General features: G+C 40.8%; 2 protein-coding genes across 3 annotated transcripts in view; one reads left to right on the top strand and one right to left on the bottom strand.

The window, feature by feature from the left end:
* acad11 (acyl-CoA dehydrogenase family, member 11) overlaps window positions 1-23281 on the top strand; it is a 33255-nt gene that overhangs the window by 654 nt on the left and 9320 nt on the right. For both annotated transcript variants that reach the window (XR_003743223.1, XM_028962540.1), the window contains exons 3-13: window positions 856-981; window positions 1580-1741; window positions 2059-2223; window positions 2298-2439; window positions 2550-2671; window positions 2750-2856; window positions 3167-3281; window positions 4703-4780; window positions 5326-5464; window positions 5612-5719; window positions 5894-5992. Coding sequence is in view for 1 of the 2 variants with exons in the window: in XM_028962540.1 (XP_028818373.1) it covers window positions 856-981; window positions 1580-1741; window positions 2059-2223; window positions 2298-2439; window positions 2550-2671; window positions 2750-2856; window positions 3167-3281; window positions 4703-4780; window positions 5326-5464; window positions 5612-5719; window positions 5894-5992 (1363 nt within the window). In the remaining variant the exon portion in view is untranslated. The remainder of the gene's footprint in view (window positions 1-855; window positions 982-1579; window positions 1742-2058; window positions 2224-2297; window positions 2440-2549; window positions 2672-2749; window positions 2857-3166; window positions 3282-4702; window positions 4781-5325; window positions 5465-5611; window positions 5720-5893; window positions 5993-23281) is intronic.
* Window positions 17986-23164, bottom strand: ackr4b (atypical chemokine receptor 4b). The gene is made up of 2 exons (XM_028962570.1): window positions 22892-23164; window positions 17986-19144 (listed from the first exon to the last, which is right to left on the bottom strand). Exon 2 carries the CDS (start codon window positions 19142-19144, stop codon window positions 18014-18016), a length of 1131 nt encoding a protein of 376 aa, XP_028818403.1. The 5' UTR covers window positions 22892-23164; the 3' UTR covers window positions 17986-18013.

Genomic DNA, 23281 nt, shown 5'->3' on the forward strand with positions numbered 1-23281 from the left:
GCAATAAGTAGACAAACATGGAAGCCATATTTATTCCAAAGCACATTCTGGGTTAAAGGTCAAGATCTTTGCATTGACCTTTGCACCATGTGCACTTGTGCTGAAGATCTTTTGTGCAGTGTCTTGGATTGTTGCAAGCAAGCTACTGCATGTATATATTTGCAATAAGTAGACTGACATGGAAGCCATATTTTTTCCAAATAACATTCTGACCTTGCAACATCTGCACCTGTGCTGAAGTGTTTCTGTGCAGTGTCAAGCATTGTTGCAGGGAAGGTAATGCCTGTATTTAGCAAATGATGGGGGAAAAAAAACTATTCACTTTTGCTGTAGTGCACCAATGTTCCACAAGAGGGTAACCGATCATCACTAATGAGCAATGAACATCCCTCAGTGCAGTGAAGATTCTCAGTCATACAGGTGAATTTGTCTGAAAGTTGAGTCATGGTAACTGGACTTTCTCTCTTCATGGTAGAGACATTTTGTTCTGCATCCATGAAACTTAGTCAAGATGTAACAGCCCCGACCTGGCTGCTCCTCCTGTTCCCATTAAGTGGGTCATTAAGTGTGACCAACCTGTTGGACGTGTGAATTGGGCCTGATTTTTTTGGGGATGGATGAAAGGGCAGCATTATAGGTTGAAGATAAGTTATGTCATAAGTCCAGTTGACATGAGTCAACATTCAGGCATCCCTCAGGGCAGTGTCCGATATACACACACTTCTCTGTTAATATTGTCTCATTAATGCTGCTTAGTAATTGTATAACATGAAACAAACCATGCATAATGATGCATACACGCTGAGACTGTATAGAGTTCGTATGAGTGAAAATGAAGTGTTTGTGTTCGTGTAGGTGGACAGGGAGTACACTGTGCAGAAGGCTCTGTTCTCTGCTGGCTTCCCTGTTCCACAGCCGCTGTTGTACTGCTCTGATGCAGAGATCATTGGAACAGAGTTCTACGTCATGGAACATGCTGAGGTATGAGTTAAAAAAAAAAACACCCCTCGAATAGTAATAATTTATACAAATCCACCCAATCTGGCAACGGTGAGCGAAAGTTCTTGTCTTCTTCCTCCTCTGCTTATGCACTCATAATAAAACTTGCTCCATGTGTTGTCAGTGAACCTTGCACATACATTTTGGGACCCTGCCTGCTACCAAACCAGGCATACAGATAATGCTGTTTTTCGAGATTTCATATTGGCAAACAATAGTGAACTTAAATTAAATAAAACCTCAGAATCAGGCCAGCCGCTCTCTGAACATTCTAGCTCCTACGTGTTAGTGGCCTGGAACCTTTTTGCAGCTGTGGCACATGACTCCCATTTCAAAAGCAGGCTTTACACCCAGTTGTTGCTGAAATGATATACAACTACAAACTAAGTTCTAGATCATTCCATATGAAAGATTTACAGGAAATTTTATAAGGTGAAAATTATGCAGATGTTTTTGATATTTTGTTCCTGCTGTGAGATACACCCCCTTGCTGTCAGCTGGTATTTATTGGCCTCAGTACCATAGATCTCTCTTGCTCTCTATCACTTTTTTTTTCTATCTGTCTTTCTATGTAACACAGGGCCGAATCTTTCGTGACATGAGGCTTCCAGGAGTCAGTGCAGCAGAGAGAACGGCGCTGTATGTGTGTGCAGCAGAAACACTGGCCAAACTTCACTCCATCGACCTCGCCACGCTTGGCCTTGTGGGTTATGGAAAGGGGGCCGGTTACTGCAAAAGACAGGCAAGGGGGCAGACCAACTGTATTAAGAACCAATTACACACCTAACACCTGGGGGCAGTGGTGGCCTAGTGGATCAGAAGGTTGCTGGTTCGAATCCCGATCCGCCAAGGTGCCACTGAGGTGCCACTGAGCAAAGCACCGTCCCCACACACTGCTCCCCTGTCATGGCTGCCCACTGCTCACTCAGGGTGATGGTTAAAAGCAGAGGACTCATTTCAATGTTCGCTGTGCTGCTGTGTATCATAAGTGACAATCATTTCACTTCCAATATTACGCGGTGTTCCAATAATGGCCACGTTTTTTTTTCTTCTGAGCAGGTTTTGACTTGGACAAAGCAGTACAAAGCCTCGGCCCACAAAGAGATTCCAGCTATGGACCAGCTCTCTGATTGGCTGATGAAAAACCTGCCACTTAATGACAGTGACATATCCCTTGTACATGGTGACTTCCGAATAGACAACCTGATATTCCATCCTACAGAGGTAATTTGCTTTATGTGTGTGTGTGTGTGTGTGCAGCATGTCTGTAGGTGTGATATATTCTTCTCCTCTCCCAGACACGGGTGGTTGCAGTGTTGGACTGGGAATTGTCCACAACCGGTCATCCACTTGCTGACCTGGGCTACTTCCTCATGCCCAGCTATTGGCCCAGTGAGATTAGTGTAATTAGCACTATGGGTGGAGTCACAGGTATTGATGGTAAGGGTTCATACCAATGGAATACAAAATCGTGCAATACACAGATTTTTAGAGTGAGTGCGACTCTGTTCACCTTGTTGACCCAAATCTCCGCTCTTGTTGTAATGCAGGATTTCCCTCTGTCAAGGACTTGATCTCTGTCTACTGCCACTGCCGTGGGATCCCGCCCTCCATCCCCGAGTTGAATTTCTTCGTGGCTCTCTCCTTTTTCAAACTGGCCGCCATCGCTCAGGTGTCTCCCTCCACCCAGTGTTCTTACATCACCACGCCTCCAATGTCCTGTCTGATGAACTGAACTCTCTCTCCATAGGGGGTGTATGCAAGGTCTTTGCTGGGCAACGCCAGCGCCCCTAATGCAGCCGAGTTTGGCGAGAGTGTTGAGCCGTTAGCCAAGGTGGGCCTGGATGTAGCCTGCAGGTCAGTGTCTCTCACACACTCGCAGCAACTTGCATCATTGCAGTTGTCATCAAGTGCAGAAACATTCATCTATTCCATATATGTGTATTTATTTATTTAGATTCATTTGACTGCACCCACAATAATACTACAAAATACTGGTTTTGAACCCCCTCCCTCTTTCCATTACGGACTGTGGTAATTCCTGCCAGCTACGTAAATGACCTGAGCCTCATTAAAAGCTGTAATGAAAACATTCTGGACATAGGGCCACAGGAACAAGGTTTAAACACACACAAACACAATTTCCTTTTTTCCCATCCCTGTGAAGCCCTTCCAGGGCAGTGGCTGTGCCTGACCGACTGTTTCTGCAGAGCCCCAAAGGCCGAGCAGTGCTGCTGAAGGTCCGCCGCTTCATACAGGAGCACATTCTACCATCACAGCAGGTCAGTCCCAAGTTCGGGGGGACTGTCCCTGTAAAAACCGACTGTAAGGCGCTTTGTACAAGTAGTTGTATTAACTTAACAGAAGCGTTGTTCTTACATTGTCAATAAAATTGTTAAAATGTTTTCTTCATGAGTAATAACACAGTTTATTCATGAATGTATGGTATTAATAGTTGATAAAGTAAAAGCACGCTTTAACCCTACAAAAACGTAAAACCATGCTTTCATGTTGTATCCTCTGTTTTAATTGCATTATTTTATAACAACAAATAAGTATGGATGAAATGTGAACAAAATAACTCACAAACTTTACTTTATGTACAATAAAAAAAACAACAACATTATTTTAACAGGGATGAATTATGAATACTGAGAGAGCTGGAGTAATTTTTTTTGTATTTATAACTAAATTGATTAAAAAAATTTCAACATGTTCTGAGACAACTGCCTGAAGTATAAATTTGTAGAACTCAAATGTGGTTTGGAAAATGACTATTTTTCCTCACATTGCAGTATGGGATCGCTCAAATGCCAGTTTTATTTTGATGCTCAGCACCTGCCTTAAATTTGGATATGTGCTTTCGTTTAACTTTAGCGAGAGGCAATCTGCCAGACAAAGGCAAACAGGAACGTCCATTTAATGTTTTTTTTTATTCTTATTTTTTTTTGCAGTTTGACATAAGTACACAGCAGTACTGCAGCTCTCTAAGGAGATTCAGTTCATGTTATGTGATACGTGCTATGTTTAGTGTAAAACCATTCTCAGAGCAAATGGTAAAGGAGAACACAAAAAAATTATGTGACTGGTTTCCCTGCAGAAAAAGAAAAGTTTGAAAAGTTTAAGACCTCCAACTTAAAGCAGTTACCAGTCTGGTGCCGTTCACAGTTATTTCCTTCAGCAGGGTTCTTCATGCCTTGTGAACAGGAACCTGGATGTAGCGGGTTTTAGTCGAGGACCGAGTAATGCGCCGGATGTTTGGCCATTTAATGTTTAGAGCCAAAACAACCAAGACCTTTACAGAGGAAACTGGTTATGTGATTCAATACGGTAACTATACTGGTGTTTAATCAAATAGTCATTTCAAAATATATTGCTTTTACACAAAAGAAAAAAAAAACCCAAAACAATGTATCGCAGAACCGCAATGCCTGTCTACTTGTGTGTCACTTCACTATTTCCACTAGATCAAGTTTGTGGGATGAGTAAATCACTCAAAATTCTAAATTCCCTGTAAACAAACATGAGTTTGTGAGGTCTTCATATTTCGTGGATTAAAAAATTGGATTTAGTAGAGCATGCCGCCGTGTTACTCCCAGATTTGTTTTTGCTTTATAGGCATAATGGGACATATATTTTTTGTTCTGCCTTTAATGAACACGCAAGCAAATACACAATACAGTCAAATTGTTGTCTGTTTCAGGAAGTGTTTGATTATTACACAAAGCATGAACACTCTCCACAGAGATGGGTCACACCTCCCATCATTGAGGACCTGAAGGTGGGGCATTTTTACCTTGTCTATTTATGTTTTTCTGATTTAAAATATTATTTTCGTTTACACGTTTTAGGGCAGTGGTGGCCTAGTGGGTAAGGAAGCAGACCCACTGCTGCCCACTGCTCACCAAGGGTGATTGTTAAAAGCAGAGAACTTCATTTCACTTTTACTTATTACTAACTCTTAGTTAGTTATTTATCTTTTTTTTTTTTTAATCTACAGGCACTTATTATTTTACTAACTGGGTGGTAGGGTGGTAGTAGCGTAGTGGGTAACACACTCGCCTATGAACCAGAAGACCCAGGTTCAAATACCACTTACTACCATTGTGTCCCTGAGCAAGACACTTAACCTTAGTTGCTCCAGGGGGGGACTGTCCCTGTAACTACTGATTGTAAGTCGCTTTGGATGAGGGCATCTGATAAATGCTGTAAATGTAATGTAAATGTTTGTGTATGCAATATGCTAGTGTATGTACTGTGTGTGTGTATATATATCTCATGTATCCCCAAGTGCTGGCAATAACATAAAAATGGACGTGTATGTAGGTTAAGGCGCGTGCTGCTGGTCTGTGGAATCTCTTCCTGCCAGCGGTCAGTGGACTGTCTCAGCTGGACTACGCCCACATCGCTGAGGAGACGGGCTGCTGTGTCTTTGCCCCTGACGTCTTTAACTGTCAGGCTCCTGGTACGACTGATATCTTGCTCCTAAAAAGCTGGTCCTGGTCCAGTCACCTTCATAGCTCTAAATTTCCTTGACGTGAAACAGAAAGTGATAACAGGCTAGCTATGTTCCCCATGGAAAATGTGTGTCTGTGTGTGCTATTATTCACAGACACAGGCAATATGGAGGTGCTGCACATGTTTGGCTCTGAGGAGCAGAAGAGAGTTTGGCTTGAGCCCCTGCTGAGAGGAGACATTAAATCTTGCTTCTGTATGACAGGTCTGCACACATAATCAGTCCAACTATAAACTCAGATTTTGGAAGGAGTACCACCTTCAGAAATATTTGGCCTTCATGATGACCAGCATAAAAAACAGCATAGGCCTGTTATATTGCTAATAGGATTATTATTCTGCCTTAAGCAAAGGTCTAAGTGAGTCTGTATGCGTGTAGAGCCGGATGTTGCCTCCAGTGATGCCACAAACATGGAATGCAGTCTGGAGAAGGATGGAGACCATTACATCATCACAGGGCGGAAATGGTGGAGCAGTGGTAAGTGTGTGTGTGTGTGTGTGTGTGCGTGTTCCATGTTGTATATGATGGGAATTTTCATTATCATTACTCAGGAAATCTTTTGTGCAAATTGTTAGTTTTCCTTGCCATGCATGTGTTGTGGCACTTTATGAATATTCTGTGCTAAAACCAGACAGAAGTCACCCACCTCACTGTTCAGTTGCAACAGCAACCATAATGAAGATTCCCATCATATACAACATAGCCTGAAAATCGTGTATCTTTTAATTTATAACAATATTTTCTTAAGTTGTGCCTTAAAAACCATGCCTGCTGGATACTGGTGTTTTTACTGTATTTGGTGCTTCCGGAAGTGTTATCTAATGATTGATTTGTAATATTTAAAGCAACGGGGCATGATATTGAGTTAGCAGGGTACATTTTTTTTTTTTGGTTTCTTGCTTGTTCTTGTAAACTCAATTCCACAAACTTGGTGGGCGAAAATGAGACCCTGGAGGCTCATACGACTGCTCCCATGGGCAACATGATGATGAATTTCAGTGAAGTTCATGTTTATTCATGGTAGCGTCCCACATCCCAGTCTTTATTAGGACTACTGGAACCAAGCACCCAACAGGAATAAATGAGAGTGGCCGATCATGAAGGAATGAAGGAATGAATGAAAGAATAAATGGTGGAGGGGAAGTAGTTGCCTCAGCATGAGTCACAGTTACCATGAAATTGCTGTGGGGTATAATAGTTCATACAGGCTGGAGGAGGGTGTTATTGGCTTGTGTGCATTTTTGGCTTGTGGCTGAGGAAAATGCGGATGAATGTGATAGAACACATTAAGACACATACACACACACACACACACACACACACACACACACATTATGCTTTGTTACATCCTCTCAAATGGAAACAGATGAGTGGTTTGTGTCCCTGACTGTTTTTGTGGTTCTTCTTGGTTCTTCTTGTCACTCGGTTCTGATGGGACTGTAAGTCACTCTTTACAAACCCCCTCTAGTCTTTTTTTTTTTTTTCCTCCCCACTTTCAGTTTTCATTTTTGACCCTGTTTTCCAGAAAGGAATGGTTTTGCAAGAAAGATAATGCTCCCCCGCCGCTTGGGATGGTTATTTGTGTCCACAGCACCCTCCACCCTTGGTGCTGCAGGTTGTTTTGGAGTCTTAAGGCATGTTTGGAGAAATTGAAGAATGTGTCTGCTCAGTCATTGTCTCCACTGGAGCGTTCCAGATGTTTATTCCGTGAGATGGTCCTGTCATGTGGTTTTATTCCACTGATTCGGAAATTCCGTCCCATGAGGAATGTCCTCACGGAGGGTTTCTTATATCAACACAAAAGCGGGGCAAATTGCGTTAAGAAAGCAAATGAAGTTGTTGATTACCTTGTCACTGCAGGCTGCTACAAATTCTGGAATCAGCCAGATCATTAAATCTGTCTTCATGTTGTGTAGGTTCCCCTCCATGTGTGGGCCAATAAGGGGAGTCTGTTTCCCCTACAGTACACCAAGTGGTGAACTTGACAAAGCTGTAGTCATTATTTCACCTTTTTAGTCCGGGGTGAGAGTTTATGCAGGGCTTGAGAGTGAAACATTTTAATGAGTGGAACGGCACTGCTTCTTATTCCAGTCAAAGTCGGTTTGCAAGTAATATACGCACATTCTTACATTTAGGTGGGCTCTGTCCGTCACTATGACTGATTTCTGTCAACTGAGCGCATTAAAGAGCCTCTGCAGACACCGCAGTCAAAGTTGAGTATTGTTGACCTCTGCGTGTTGTGACTCATTAACACACAACCAATAGGAACGAAGCGGGTTAACCACATGTACATGTAAGCCTGTGACATGAGCATTTGGTTAAAAATAAATATATAAATGTCTTTATTTATTTGTTTGTTTGTTTTATTTGCTTTAATCCATGCAAGTGTCATTCACTGGTTCACCAGTCAGAGTTATTGAATTAAATCTATCTGCATGTTTTTTGGCCTGAAGTCACTCCCCACACTCTGTTTATTACAGCACCACAAAAAATAGGGCCCTTTCTGGCACTATCTCCAAATTGCATGTAGGTATCCAAATTACTGGCATTTAAGATTCTTATCAGTCCAATCAGAAACTATTCCCGAGGACACTCCCGAGAGATTACTTTTGGGAAATTGCATTTCTTTCACTTTACTTGACCACACCTTGTTGCCTTTAACCATGTTGAGGTTTCCTGTTGTGCGTCAGCATCGTTTAACACCGTTTTTGACTTTATAGCGTTTTAATGAGAGAGACGTACAAGGCCACATTAAAAGTTCATATTTCATACTTTTGACGAAACTGAAACTGGGTGTTGAATCATTAATCAAAGGAAAGGATTTAAGGGGTTGGGAAAATGCATTGAAATGAATTTATTAGTGTAACTGTGGTTGAGGTTCGAATAATCAAAGATTTGTGTGCCCATTAAAGCATTTGATGTAACATGTTGTAACTAGACCAGCAGGGAGAACAGGCATTTGCTGGTGATTTGTGCGCAGTACATGCAAAGCATTTCATAATTACAAGCTGTTTTATGATTTTAAGAACAGAAGATATGATTTATACCAGTTTGTTCTTGACAGCTGGGATTTACACTACGTGGAGCCGAATCACAGACGAAACAAATCACGTTTGACATCACTCTAAAAAGCTCTGACCTCTGAACCTTTTTGCTTTCTGACATGGCTTGTGTGTTTTCACTTCTTTTATGCTCAGACTCATTTTCACAGTAGGCGACTGACAGCTCGGTTACGCTGCTCTCCTGCAGCATTGTGGGATATGTGCGTATTTGGGAATTGAATGGGATTTGCCAGCTGTATCTGTAGTTGGTTAAACAGTGAAAATTGTGTGTGTGTGTGTGTGTGTGTGTGTCTCTGTGTGTGTTTGTTCTGTCAACACTAATCCAGTTCCCGTCACTCTCGAGGAAGTTTGACAACACAATATGGCTCCAGCAGGGAATCACTTACATCAGAGTGCGTGAACAAATGAGGATAGTGTGGACCCTGGTGTGTGTTGCTTGTGAGAGTTCTGGATCTGCATTGGATTAAATACTGTCTTTGTTTACAGTCATTTGCATCTGTGTCTCTAAAGGTTTACCTCCTGTGTGTTTAAATGATTCAAACTGAACCCAGACAAGCCATTAAGCCCATTAGAGTTGATTAGAGGGGTAATCTGAAAGATCCGAGTGTTGCCCCTATTTACAGTCGTGAGCACCACCACTTTATTATATAAAGACTGTGCATTTTGTGCATGCTGTTCATTCTGAGCTTAGTACAGCTGAAAACAGTAAAACAGAGTAACTAGTGTGGCAGAAAATGTGGCTTTGACTTCCAATTACAATTACTCTTATTCATTTTTGTATAGTTTTTTATTCAAATTAAATTTTATGTGTAACAATTTTCTAAAAGACTATTTTATATATTTATGTACACACACACACACACACACACACACACACACACACACACACTATTTTCAGTTCCTTCCAGTCTTCTATATAGTCTGTATAGGCAGCATGAACTTGTGATAAGAATAATTAAAGGGGGGTTTAATAATGATTCATCAAACCACTCATTTTAAAGGGGGAAAAAAAGAGTGGGACACCCTTCCATGGAATTGGTGGGGGGAAAAACCTTTAGGTTTCTAGGAATTCAAAATGCATCATGTTGGTTCTTTTAAGGAAGTAATTTTATCTGTCCTGCAAACAACACCAATGATAAGGGGACATTCCTGAAATGCAGCATTCCTAAATTATGTGTTTGCACCAAACCACATCCCAGTGCAATGACTTCCTATCACTAAGTTTAAATAAACATGATTAAAATTGTACTGCTTTTCTTGCGTCCATAGAAACCGATAACCAGAGATTTGGTAAACCCTTTATTCGATTTTTATACAGCCCCCCCAATCACACAGACAGGCACACACACACACACACACACACACACACACACACATGCAAACAAACTTCTTGTCCTACTCTCCTGTGACGTGTGTGGCATCATGTGGGTGGTGGGGTTATGTATGGACTGGCGTATGTTATGCATTAAAAAAAAAAACACGGGTGCGTTTTATTGATTAACACAGAGATACCGTTACGAAATCCTGAGGCCCGCGATCAACAACCTGATCAACTCTTTAATACACTTGTGTTCAGAAAGGTTTTCTCTTTTAATGGACTTTCCATCATGGAGTCTTCTAACTTCCTGTGCTCTCTGGTCTTGGTCCGAGGACTCTTTTCCCCCAATCGTTCCCAGAGCTGTATCTGGATTCCACAACCTCCTGGCTCTACCTGACATGCAGCACATGCAGATGGGTATTTCTTTGAGTGAGTGAGCAGGTACACATATTTTATTTTTTTTATTGAGGACCAGATGTCCTCAGAAAGATCCAGATCTTTTATTGCAAATGGGAACATGTCCGAATTTCTGGTTGCTGAAGGATCAATTTAGGTGTAGGATTTAGAAGTAGAAATTTGTTTCTGGTAGTTATTATACAGACCTTACATAGTTATTACTACAGGTCATGTTCTGAAAGTGTTCATATAACCTGTGTGAGTGTGTCCATGTTTCTTAGTGAGTTTAGAATCAAGGTTTGGAGTCTGACCCAGTTACCGTCGGGCGTCAGCTGAACATGGCAGTTGACCTTGGGCTGTGTGCAGGGCGTGGTGCATGCGTGTGATTAAAACCTGCTTGAAGCTGTGCAGGACCATCATCTGCTCCTTGGAAGGTGGGAGGGATCTGCGGCTGCTTGCTTGAGTGCATGTTTTCTTTATCGGGACGTTTTTGATGTGGTCAAGATATAAATATGGTATCTTCCACTGTTGCTATGCTGTGGGATATTATTATGCGTGTGTCAGTTTGCTTGTCCTCACAAGTCAAAATTTGAAGAACCTAGAAGTTGCTTTTGTTTACCAAGGGCTACGTAAGATTTTAGGCATAGAAAAGATTTGTAAGTAGTGTAGTGATCGCCTTCATTTACTCATCAATAAGTTGGGAGAAATAAATTGTATTCTAATTCTGTTTAAATAATGTGTTTATAATAAATGTCTTATTTTTTTCATTTATTCATTTATTTGTGTATTTATTATGTGACTTTTTTTCCAAACATAGTTCAGACTAATGTATTAGCAGGAATCATTTCACTTGTGACTTATGCAGGACAAGATATATAAATGTTTTTTTTTTGGTTTACCAACGTTACCATGGGTCATGTTTATAGGGTTATACCTGTCATGATTATAGGGTTAAACCTGCCATTCCTCTATGAGTCCCGCTGCTGCTCCTGCTGATGGAAGAAGCAGCTGTGGTTGAAGTTGTCCTCATCCCTCCTCTGGTGGATTGAAAGAGTCAATAAAATTTCAGTAAACAGTGACACTGTCCATTTAATTATTTGTGTTTCTATAATACAGCAATTAGATGGTAATCTGTCTGAATGAATAAAAATGGGTTATTTTGACCATCTGATAGTGATCAGTTTTTCACCGACAGATGAGATCACTATAAGTGGTTTGCTCTGTAGACAGTTGTGTTTTATAATACATGTGTTATGTAGCTGTAGCCATTTGTCCTCAAAAAGCTTGAAATACCATCTTAGGTAATGCTAATATGCCTGCAGAAGGTCTTTTAGTATCTTGTTTTAATTTTTTTTTATTATCTAGTTATTCTTTTATTGTAGTTGCTTAGAACCAAAACACATTTTCTTTTCATCTTTTCATCTGTAAGCTATAAAAGCTGTGACATAAATTCTGCATAAACAAGCAATTAGGCTAAATGTATTTCTGGAAAATATCATGAGAATATTTGGGCCAGACTCTTTCCTGGCATGATGCTGCTGTGCGACGAAGAAACCTGGGTCTCATGCTGCGAGGGTTTGTTTTGTGCCATTTGTTTGTTTGTGTGGGACAGTTTGTGTCATGGCGCTTTGATTAAATTGCAGAATGGCGGACACATTTAAAGGTGCATTGTGAAAATGTGTAATGCTGTCCACCTTGTAATGGTTTATTGGTACGCTGCTCCAATCTACTAATAGATTTTTTTTTTTTCGATTGTCTAACATTCACAAAAAAAAATAGTATCTGAAGTGTCTCTCGGAAATTCGCCCTTGTTGCAGAATTCCAACCACTTTGAGCCAGTCCCACAATGAGATTTCCCCAGGACGCACCTTTTCAGTATGTGTAGGAGAGAGGGCTATAGAAGTTGAGCGGGCATTCACAGAAATGACATCAACACCTTTCACCAAATGCAATGTTTGACATAGACAGGAAATTGTGTCTGTGGTTTTCCAGCAAAAATTAAATGCCCTTATGATGACATAAGGGGGGCAATTCCTATCTTAACTGCTGTTCTATGAACGGTGAAGCAGAATGGCAAAAGCACTCTTTACACATATCACCATTTCTAGCCACTGCAGGACCACAGCCAGGGGCAGAGGGGACATCGTAAAATATTGTTAAATAATCTCACAAAGTGAAATTTTCATGTCAGGGGGACCTTTAAGGAACATATGTTGTCTTTTTCACCATCATTTACTGCAAAGCTAGAGTAGATTTCCTGCCCGATTCCTGCAAAGATCCAGGTGCAGCTACCATAGTTGTTGCTGACCTGTGAAATGTTGGGCATGTAATTTAGGGCATTCCAGAGTGGTCTATAGCCTGGTATTATGGAGCTGCATAAAAAAAGAGAGAAGTACTGAGAAATGTCCTGCAGCTAAGCTTGCTAAAGCCTGCAGTTAAATGCTTCAATGTGAAACGCGTGCTTGAAAAAGTTTGTTCTGTTAATCAATCTTCTCACATTCACTGTGTATTTTGCGTACAACTTCATGTACCGAACCATGACGCCCAAACTGTTAAAGCTCTTACTTTACAACCAAACCACCTTAAACCTTTCCATCTGGGGATAATCCACACCAACTGCTTTGTCAGACCACTAATGTTCTCCTTGGGCAGTGTTTTCTGATTCAGCTGCCAACAGGCCTGATGTTTGTATCATGGATTGGAACGATAAGGCGTAAGGATATAGGCTGTTTTGGTTCATGCATAGATGAAGCTTATTAAAACAAATTTTTACTGCACAAATGAGCTATTCCTGGTTCCAAATGGCTTTGTATAGTATTTATATTTGGTGGTTTGGTTTGTGCGCATAAGCTAGTCATAAATAGTCATATTGTTGCAGGTCACAGGCAATTGTAAGTCACTACATTCATAGTAAAAATGCGGTGATTGGGCAGACTGGTGGGTTCCATTATGTAAAGATTGTTTTGAATTTTGGGACTCAAATAAAGAAATTAAAACTGTATATAGATGGTGCAGTTGGATAACTGAGTGCCTAGGGATTGTTTCAGTCCTGCAGTCAAATGTTTGCAGATTTGAGTTACCTTGTAAATATGCCGGCAGCATGTCAAACGCAATTTAAATGCTAATAATTTTCCTGCAAAATTGGAAGAGCCTCTGAGTGTTTCGAGTGTTTCATGTCACTCTGATATATAATGTCACCTCTGGGCCTTTGAAGTGCTTTTACGAAAGGCCTTGATGGTTGCGCCACTTAATATATTATAAAATTATCTGACATTTATAAGGATGAGGGTTACAATGTAAACTCTTTAAGAGCCCCTACTTCGATAGATTGTTCTTACCATGTGTGGTCTTACCATGTGTGGGTTTTTTTGTTTTGTTTTTGACATTTTTCAACTTGTTGATCATCTTATGTATAAATCAGTCATATAGTATACTGTACATTCCAATAAATTATAGAATATTATGCTGCACTGTGCTATACTGTATGCTATACATATACTGTCTACTCCAATTCATTATTAAAAATATATATTTAAAATAAGGTCTGAAAATATCTTATCTTGTCCCAACAACCTTCAAAAAGGCTAGAATTCTTAATTCTTAATAATTGTTATCAGATGACATGGAAAGGAACCACATCTGCTCCTCGTAAGTTCTCCACTGATGTCCTTCAGGGCTTGGTACTTGGCCTCTTGGTGAGGTCATATCCTTGCATAGATTATCCCACCACTGATATGCAGATAATACCCAACTCTCCCTCTCTTTTCTGCCAGCAGATGTCCACAGGTCCACCAAGATGTCTGTTTGCTTGTCTGAATTGCAACTAATCATCTGAAACTCAGCCCCAGCAAACCAAACTGCTATTAACTCCAGTTGACTCCTCCCCACAGTAGGATCTTAAAAGCTCCATGGACAATTCTCCAATCTCTCCTTCTGCACACAGCCTTGTGGCAACCATGGACAGTTCCCTCTCCTACTCATCGCTCATTGGCAGTAATTCTTGCTCATGTCAGTTCCTTCTCAACAAAATTGGAGTCTCTAGTCATCTCCAAACTGAACTACTTTAACTCACTACTGGCTGGTTTGCCAGAAGCACTACTCGACCTCTCCAGCCAATCCAGAACGGTGTGGCATGACTTTACTTCTCAAATTCTCCCACACTACTCCACTGCTATATTCCCTCTACTGGCTTCCTGTAGCTGATAGTATTAGATTTAAAAAATCACTAAAGATCTTCAAACATGAGCTAAAAGCTTTCCCATTTAGGAAAAACTTTGATTAAAATATGCTTACATGTATTTAAAAAGGAAAGTTTTGGTACAGAGTTATTAAACTAATGGTATTTACAGATCGGGTCCTAGTGAACCCAATGAATGATTTCAATGATTAGCATTTTAAAGCACTTTATGTAAGCATCTGCCAAATGCTGTAAATGTGTGTGCCTGAGATTGTGTGTTGTGTAGACTTTGCAATACCTCTGTAGAGAAACCCTAAAAATGCAGATACTCCTATGACCAACTGATTCCTGGGAGGTGTGTTGTCGACTGGTTTGGTTCCCTCCGGGAACTGGTGTTCTTGTTCCTCTTTTGACGTTCCTTGTGGTCTCTTCCTGTAGATATGTGGGAACTTTTTCTGGTCTCCTATTGTGTTTACTGCGAAACAAAAGACACCAAAGTGTCTGAGAAGTGTTATTGAGCACACCTCCACCAGTGTTTTTTGTAGCATTTCTAGAAGAGGGCGGTGACCACTAACCCCCGAGCAAGTTGTGCCCTCAAATCAAAGATATACATACACCTAACTACACAATTCACAGAAACCGCTCCTCAAGCCTCCTCTTTGAGAGAAATAATGTGTAAAATTGGCTCCACTTCGTTGATGTTGATTGGATGGGACCGTTTTCAGTTTGAGTTTGTGGAAGAAACAGAGTAAAAAATGTAAGAACAGTTTACATGCTGTTTTCCTTTCAAAGGGGTGGAAAAGCTCACCGAGGTCCCCACAAGGGCCTTCTGTAGTTACATGCAGAGAATGAGTTAAAATAACATAAGAAAAAAACTAAATTGGGGATTTTAATGAGATCCTTCATTATGCTTTCTGCCACAGCATGACTACTACAGCTCGGAGAGAAAAACATCCCTCTCTGTTCGCCCCTGTCTTCCTCTGCCACACACGCTCTCTTTGTTATTTGAATCGTTTTTGGGCTGCGCAGCAGCAACCCCACTGAGTAATCAAACTATTCACTTCCATCCCTCCCCTAAGCCACATAATACATTAGAATCAGATGGAAATGCTCCCTTGGTGTCCGTGTGTGTGTTACTTTGGTCCTCTCCATAGGCTGTGCTGGAAGTCCAGATCATGTGAGATATGAGGCTATTGAAATAATCAGCAACACAAATACTTTTATTTGATCAGATAGGAATATTGTTCATACAGAGGAAAATATCCCACTTAATTGGTGGATATTAACCTGTGCTTGTGTATTCCACAAATCAATGTTTACATGTTTATTAATGCAATACATTTGTTGTGTAATAAACAAATTCCTTTTTGGAACAGTTCAAATGAAAAGATTAATGCATGTCAAAATGACTGATGGCTGTCTCAGCTATCTGCAATACAAATGTCTCTCAAAAAACTATAAAACTATAAAACTATAAACAAATATGTGGATGTTATATGGGATTATTTTTATAAATAATGATATAAATAAAGATTTATATCATTCGCAAAAAAAAAAATGTATCTGAAGTGTCTCTCGGAAAGTTTCGCCTGTCATGGCTGCTCACTAAGGGTTATGGGTTAAATGCAGAGGACAAATTTCACTGTGTGCACTGTGTGCTGTGCTGCTGTTTATGTGACAATCACTTCACTTCAGTTTACACTACAAATGTAGTGTAAAAGTGTAATGATTTATATTGTATTTTCAGTTTTATCAATTTTCATTGCATTGACATTTAAAATTGTTTGATTGCACCTTTTGTGAGACTTTCATTAAGTCATTTGGATATGGATATGAGAATTAGAAATCCTGTTCTCTTTATAAATGTTTTATGGTTCCTTTTGGGGCTGCATGGTGTAAACGGTATGCGATATACATTTTGCCCACGGGAGAGATTTTGATTTATATAATCCTTCACAAAACCATGCCTACTTGCAGCACGAGCCATTAGTTTTGGGCGAGACCACTGAGTGCACATCAGGGTTTCTGTGGATCCTTAAGTCTTAAATTTGAATTTCCAAAAATATAAGGCCTTACAAATCATTTAAAATGCTATTAAATGATATAAAAAATAAAAAAGCTAGAGTTTAAAAGTCTTAAAAATACTATAAATAAAATAAAACAAGCCGTCAATCTGTCAGCAATCCGCCGGTCACTGTGCACTTTCCCGTTTATGAAGTGCCGCGCGAGTGTCAGTGTCCAATCCGCACCACTTGCCCGATCAATTCCATGCCTGCGACTGCGTACTGACAGTGCTCATGGAAATAACTAGGGGAAGTCTTAGCCTGTTTGGTGCCCTGTGCAAAAAAGTATTTATGAGTTTAAAAATCACAAAGTAAAATCTTGGAATACTGGAGGGACTGCATGGTAAAAAACGAATATGCATAGTGTTATTTAAATATTATCTGGCAATATTTTTTATGTAAAGTCTACAGCTGAAAACAGAAAATAATATTATCATATATAATCACTCGCATCATACAAATACGTGGTATTTCACTGGCCTTATGGGTGTGACAAAGTCCACTTTGAGTAGAATTGCTGGATATTGTTTTATCTGGTATACGTTTAAGTTGATACGCGTTGGTGTATCTTCCTGCCGCTCTGCCTTTGCTATGGACACATGTTAACCTTTCAAAATCAGTTATGTTTAAATTAATTACCAAATTATATACCACTATGTACATTCTATGATTAAATTTATATCATAATATGAATTTTATGCCATATCTCACAGCCCTAGTTTGTACTAAAGTTTAAACCATGGCACAAACTTAAACAAAGAAACAAAGCCCTCAAACATGTCAAAAATGGAGCCCTTAACAGAGTAAGCTGTAATATAATGTACACTTAGGTATAACTTTACTATTTACAAAATAATTAAAACTGAACAAGGTACATGTGATACTGAATATGCCCTTGATTTGCATAACTCTTTTTCTGCATGTGACTACGCTGTGTTGCCACTTGACTAGTAACAGTCTAATGGTGAGACTCCACAACACACACACACACACACACACACACACACACACACACACACACACTGCTGAGCTAGCCACATGTTGTAGCTGGTTACGCTCGGCCGTCATAATCATTCGACTTCTTCAATGAAGTTTCGTAGTCACACACTGTGCAAAATCCTGTCTATGGCCTAGACAAGTTCCTCTGAGCTTTTTTGATCTAACACATAGCATAAAGCGGACCTGTCCTGTCATTTTGACAGGGGACAAACCAGCCATAACTTTTGTCCAGAGGTGTGTTTTGGGCAAAAGTTAGCAAAATCCCTTTCTTTGCTGAAATCATGGTACTTACATGTTCGACTGTGCCCAGCCACATCTCATTAAAAAGAAACATCATTCCTATTGGCACTAGACATATTTAAAGTCATTGTTAAAGATGCTGCCTAAGCAACAGGTGGGGAAAATTGTCTACTGTTGAGACTCCCATCATATGGCATAGTCTTTGGGACCTTTTGGGAATAACATTTTTTTTTTTTTTTTTAATCATATTGTGAAGGTGCTAGTCTCCCCAGACTGTTCTGATTCTGAATGTCTTTCTGCATTTGCTTGTGATCGCATCTGCAGTGAGACTTCCCCCAGCTCGGGGTGTCCCTGTTGGCTGTAGTGTCTTCCGGTGCGCGTGAAGCGCTTCGCAGCCTTCAGAACGTGCATGCGGAAGGACGAGCCCACAAAGGCGTACAGCATGGGGTTCAGGCAGCAGTGAGTCAGCGCGAGACTCTCAGTTACTTGAGTGGCACGGTCCAGGGACTTGCTCACCTCGCAGTCCTGTACCAGCATGTAGATTATGTCCATCGCTCGGACCAACTTGACCACGTTGTATGGCAGCTGGGTGAGCAGAAACACGCCAACAACCACCACGAGAACCCGGAAGGCCTTCCATCGACGCACCCCCCTCACCCCGGCAGAGGCTGCCTGGCTTAACACTCGGCCCACCTGACCGTAGCACACGAGCATCACTACAAATGGCAGCAGAAAGGCCAGGGACACTTCCAGAAGCTCAAGGCTGGCCTTGGCCGCTTGAGCCATGTGACTTGGGTACACGGCGTGGCAGGCCTTTCGCCCACCCGAGTGCTGCGTGACTGTGGAAAAGACCATGTCCGGCAAGCCAAGCACAGAGGCTGTCAGCCAGACAAGGAGGCAAATGAAGACCCTCTGCCTGTGGGGAGAACTTTGTGCTGGGCCAGAGGCCAAGGAGCGTTGGTGCGCTGTTAAGGCGCGGTAGCGGTCCACGCTAATGCAGGCCAGCAGCAACATGCCACAGTTGAAGTTGGTGGCGTAGAGCGCAGAGGTCAGCTTGCAGGCGGCGACTCCAATTTCCCAGCCGTTGACCGCGTCAGCTGCCCAGAACGGCAGGGTGAGCAGGAGGAGCAGGTCGGCGAAAGCCAAGTTGAGGATGTAGACGTCAGTGAGGGTCCTTAGCCGCTTCTGAGCGAGGTAGACCACCACGACCAGAGAGTTGCCTGCAAGGCCCACAACAAGGGCCAAGGCATATACCATGGGGAGGAAGAGCCCAGCAAAGGAACGCACCTCCTGTTTGTCACAAACACCAAAGTCATCGTAGTAGTCGGATGTGAAGTTCTCATGTTCATAGTCTTCTGCTCCTGTGTGGTCCATCTGATGATGTAAAGTAAGACACATTTTTAATAAACAAAGGTGGTGCTTAAAATGTAATTATTATATTTTCATGTTCAAACACCAGTCATCACCATTGGTCATTAATCCAGAGCATGGTGATCTGGGAGCAGATCAGGGAGATTTTGGTGTGAGATCCACCCAGTATTCATCTGTACAATTGTACACCTCGGAGGTCAGCCAATGTAATCTTGTCAATGGAGTTGGCTAAATATTTCACTGTAAAGAGTCATCTATTTATTCGATAGAAATAGAAGCCGTGTGGTGAAAATTCACTTTGGAATCTCAATGCCTCCTAACAATATAGTTGTTAGGCATGCAGATTATTTAACCCTGTTTTTTTTTTTTTTTTTTTTGTTAATTTTTGGTGTAGCAAAAAATTGACTGCAATTGTTGCTCCTCTTCAACAGCTGTTGGACAGAATGAGAGACTTTGTGCGCGTGTGTATTTGTATCTTAGTGGGAGCACAAAAACACAATATCTTAAACCCAAAATTTGCTAGACTCCAATACAAATAATGCTAATAATACTTATAAAAGCTAAATATTCTATATAAAACCATAGATTTTCTTTTGTTAATTGAACCTTTTTGAGGGAGAACTACATTGTGGCATGGAAAACTCTTTTTGCATTCAGATAATTATGCATTGATTACCATAAAATCCGGACTATAAGTAGCCACTTTTTTCTCAATGCAGCTAATTTATTGTTTATATAGGTAAGCTAACACATTTAACTTTCGGTAGCACGTTCAACCTCACCAGCATGCTCTCCAGCCAGCTAATTTAGAGTGTGTTATGGGAAAGCGACACTACGGTACGGTAAGCAAGAATGCGGCTATGCATTCGCAATTTACCATCGCCCTACAACAGCTCGAAATCAATCATAAGCACACTTTCCCGTACCTCCATGACTTGTTCAGTCTCCAATGATGGGCTTGTTTTTAAAAACAATATGTGCGCAACATACCTGCTTAACAATAAGATTGGCATCAATGACTTTTGCTGGAAGATTTCTGTATTTTCACCAAGTGTGACTAAGTAATAGCATACCTTCAGGCTGTTCAATTCCGATACTGAAGAAGACAGCTTTTGTACTGTTAAAAGCTCTGTTCTGAAAAGTCCATTTGCAGTATATATGTAGTTGTGGATATTACATTTATTTAATTAAAGGTTTACTAAATCTTTTCTGTAACTTGCCCCGTTAATATCTCATGTCAACTGGGACATTTGCGGCTTATTGAAGCTTATTTATTTATTATAAGTGCAGCTTATTTATGTAAAATTTCTATAATCTTTTAAAAAATTATTAAGTGGGTATATATATATTTAAAAAAAAAAAAGGTGTATTTTAATGGAGGAAAATTTTAGGACACCCTATAGCTAGTGTTGCACCCTTTGGATGATATAACTTCGGTGGGACGCCATTGGTAGCCTTTTACCAGTCTCTGACATTGATCAGAAGAAAGTTTGCCCCACTCCTCAACGCAGAATTCTTTCAGCTGTGAGAAGTTTGAGGGTTTTCTTGCATGTACAGCCCGTTTCAAGTCACCCCACAGCATCTCAATGGGATTAAGATCAGGACTCTCCACTTCTTAGTTTTTAGGCAGTACTTGGTGGATTTGCTGGTATGCTTTGGGTCATTGTCACGTTGCAGTATCCAGTTCCGCTTCAGCTTAATTTGCAGATGGTTTCACATGTTCTTCAAGCACCCTCTGATACACAGTAGAATTCATGATGGATTCTATAATGGTGAGCTGGCCATGTCCTGCTGCAGCAAAGCATCCCCAAATCAAGATACTGCCACCTCCATGCTTCACAGTTGGTATGAGGTTATTTTCTTGGAAAAGGTGTCTGGTGTCCAAAGGACATTATTCCAGAAGTCATTGTCTTTGTCTACATTTGCTCTGGCAAGCTTTAGTCTTCTCTCTTAATGTTTCCCTTAGAGAGCAATGGTTTCCTCCTTGCACACCTCCCATGAAAGTCAAACTTGTGTAGTCTCTTTCTGATAGTAGAGTCATGCACCTTCACATTGACAGTAGCCAGAGCCTGCTGTAGTTCCCTTGATGACATTTTAGGATTTTTGATGACTTCTTTGAGCATCTTACGGTCTGCTCTGGGGGTCAGTTTGCTTGGACGGTCAGACCTGGGCATGGTGGCAGTTGTTTTGAATGTCCTCCACTTCTAAACAATTTTTCGGATGGTGGAATGGCTGATGTCAAATTCTTTTGAGATCTTTTTAAACCCCTTACCAGACTCATAAGTGGCCACAATCTTCTTTCTGAGGGTATCAGACAGCTCTTTAGATCTCACCATGGTGCTCACTTCAACACTTCAACAGTCAGGAGCACACCAAACGAATCTGAGGTTTAACCAGGGCAACGCTCCTTTACAATGCTGGGTAACAATGCACCCGAGGTGATACAGCTGTGTGTGATTTTAACCATTTAAAGTGGGATAATATGTGGGGGTGTCCTAATTTGGAGAATGCTGTGTGTGCAAAATTGTGTGTGTGTGTGTGTGTGCGTGTGTGTGTGTGTGTGCGTGTGTGTATATGTGTGTATGTATGTATGTATGTATGTGTATATATATACACACACACACACACACACACACACACACACACACACACACGCAATTTTGTACACACAGCATTCTCCATCATACTCTGCTGTCCAATTTTGGTATTGATTTTTTTCTTTCTTCACATTTTTGTTAATGTGTATGATTTCTCTGGTTTTCTGATTAGTCTGATTAATCAAATTCACACTGTATTACACTTTTTGCACACGCACACACACACACACACACACACACACACATACACATAGGGCAGACTGGACTTTTCCCAAAAGCAAGGTCCAGTTCTCAGTGTCATTGCCCTGCGTTGTTGGTTCTGTGATGTCACAACGGTCTGGGTAGGTGACTGCGGTGGGAGAGCAGTTTATTATCCACAGGCGCATCAGCGTTACAAGAACACCATTGACAGAGTCAAATGTGTCAATATTTTTCTGGCTTTGCACAGATGTGTGTGTTTGTAAGAATATACACATGTTACTGGGCCAGACAGACCCATCTTTGTTTCCATTTAGGAATGGCTGCAATTAAGAGCGTGAAGCTTTACAGAAACATAGCTAGATGTAGGTCCATTTCTCTAACAGCATATTATAATGATTTTTTCAATTAAGTTGGACATTGCTTTTAAATATTTACATATAAATATGAATGTCTTGATTAATGCTAGATTTTTGGAGTAGCCTAGTGGGTAAAACACTTTCTTATGAACTATTTTGTCCCTGAACAAGACACTTTACCTCGATTGTCTCCTAGAGGGGACTGCCCCTGTGAATATTGATTGTAATTCACTCTGGATAAGGGTGTCTGTTAAATGGCATAAATGCAAAATGTAATTTTCACCATTCAGGATTTTGTTGCCAACTGTGGCAATTTTTGTGTTAATTCTTCATAATAGAATCAATTTTTATTTCTGCTTTTGAGGACTGCATTACTAATATGCTACTACATTCTTGGTGCACAGATATTATTTTAAAATGAACCTATAAACCTTTTGACTGGAGTCACTTTGACTACCAAAAAATCCCAAAATGACATGAGAGACCAAGCAACTCATAAGCATTAAGTAAATTTACTCATCTTTTAAACACAGAAATATCCATCCTAACAGAAAACAAAGGTTTAAAACGTTATTTATATTACAGAAAACTCTTACCGTTTGATGAAGGTCCCTTTTAAAGCAAATTCCTTTCTGTTCACAAAAACAAGTTGCAGAGTAGGGTATGTGTCTCTGTCTGTGTGTCTTTGGTTTCAAAGAGTAACGCTCTGTCCTCGCTGCTCACAGGTTAAACCGCCTCTCCTGCTCCATGTCTCCCAGTCTTGTTTTCTTCCAGTCTCACACCCACACCCTGAGTCAGCTGTGGAGGGCTCTGCGGTGTTTCCTCCGGTTCTGAGGTGTGTGTGTGTGTGTGTCTGCATGCATGATGTGTGTGTGTGTGTGTGTGCATGTTTTTTTTTTTTTTTTCTCTTTGGGACATGTGGATTTGCTTTTGTAGATGTGCTGGTGTTTGCGTGTTGGATCGTGATGATATGGAAAGTTTGTCTG

Source organism: Denticeps clupeoides, chromosome 2, assembly GCF_900700375.1.
Source record: "Denticeps clupeoides chromosome 2, fDenClu1.1, whole genome shotgun sequence".
NCBI classification, from domain to species: domain Eukaryota; kingdom Metazoa; phylum Chordata; class Actinopteri; order Clupeiformes; family Denticipitidae; genus Denticeps; species Denticeps clupeoides.

Coding starts and splice junctions, on each gene's coding strand:
- ackr4b (XM_028962570.1), bottom strand. CDS start 19,144: ATGGACCACACAGGAGCAGAAGACTATGAACATGAGAACTTCACATCC.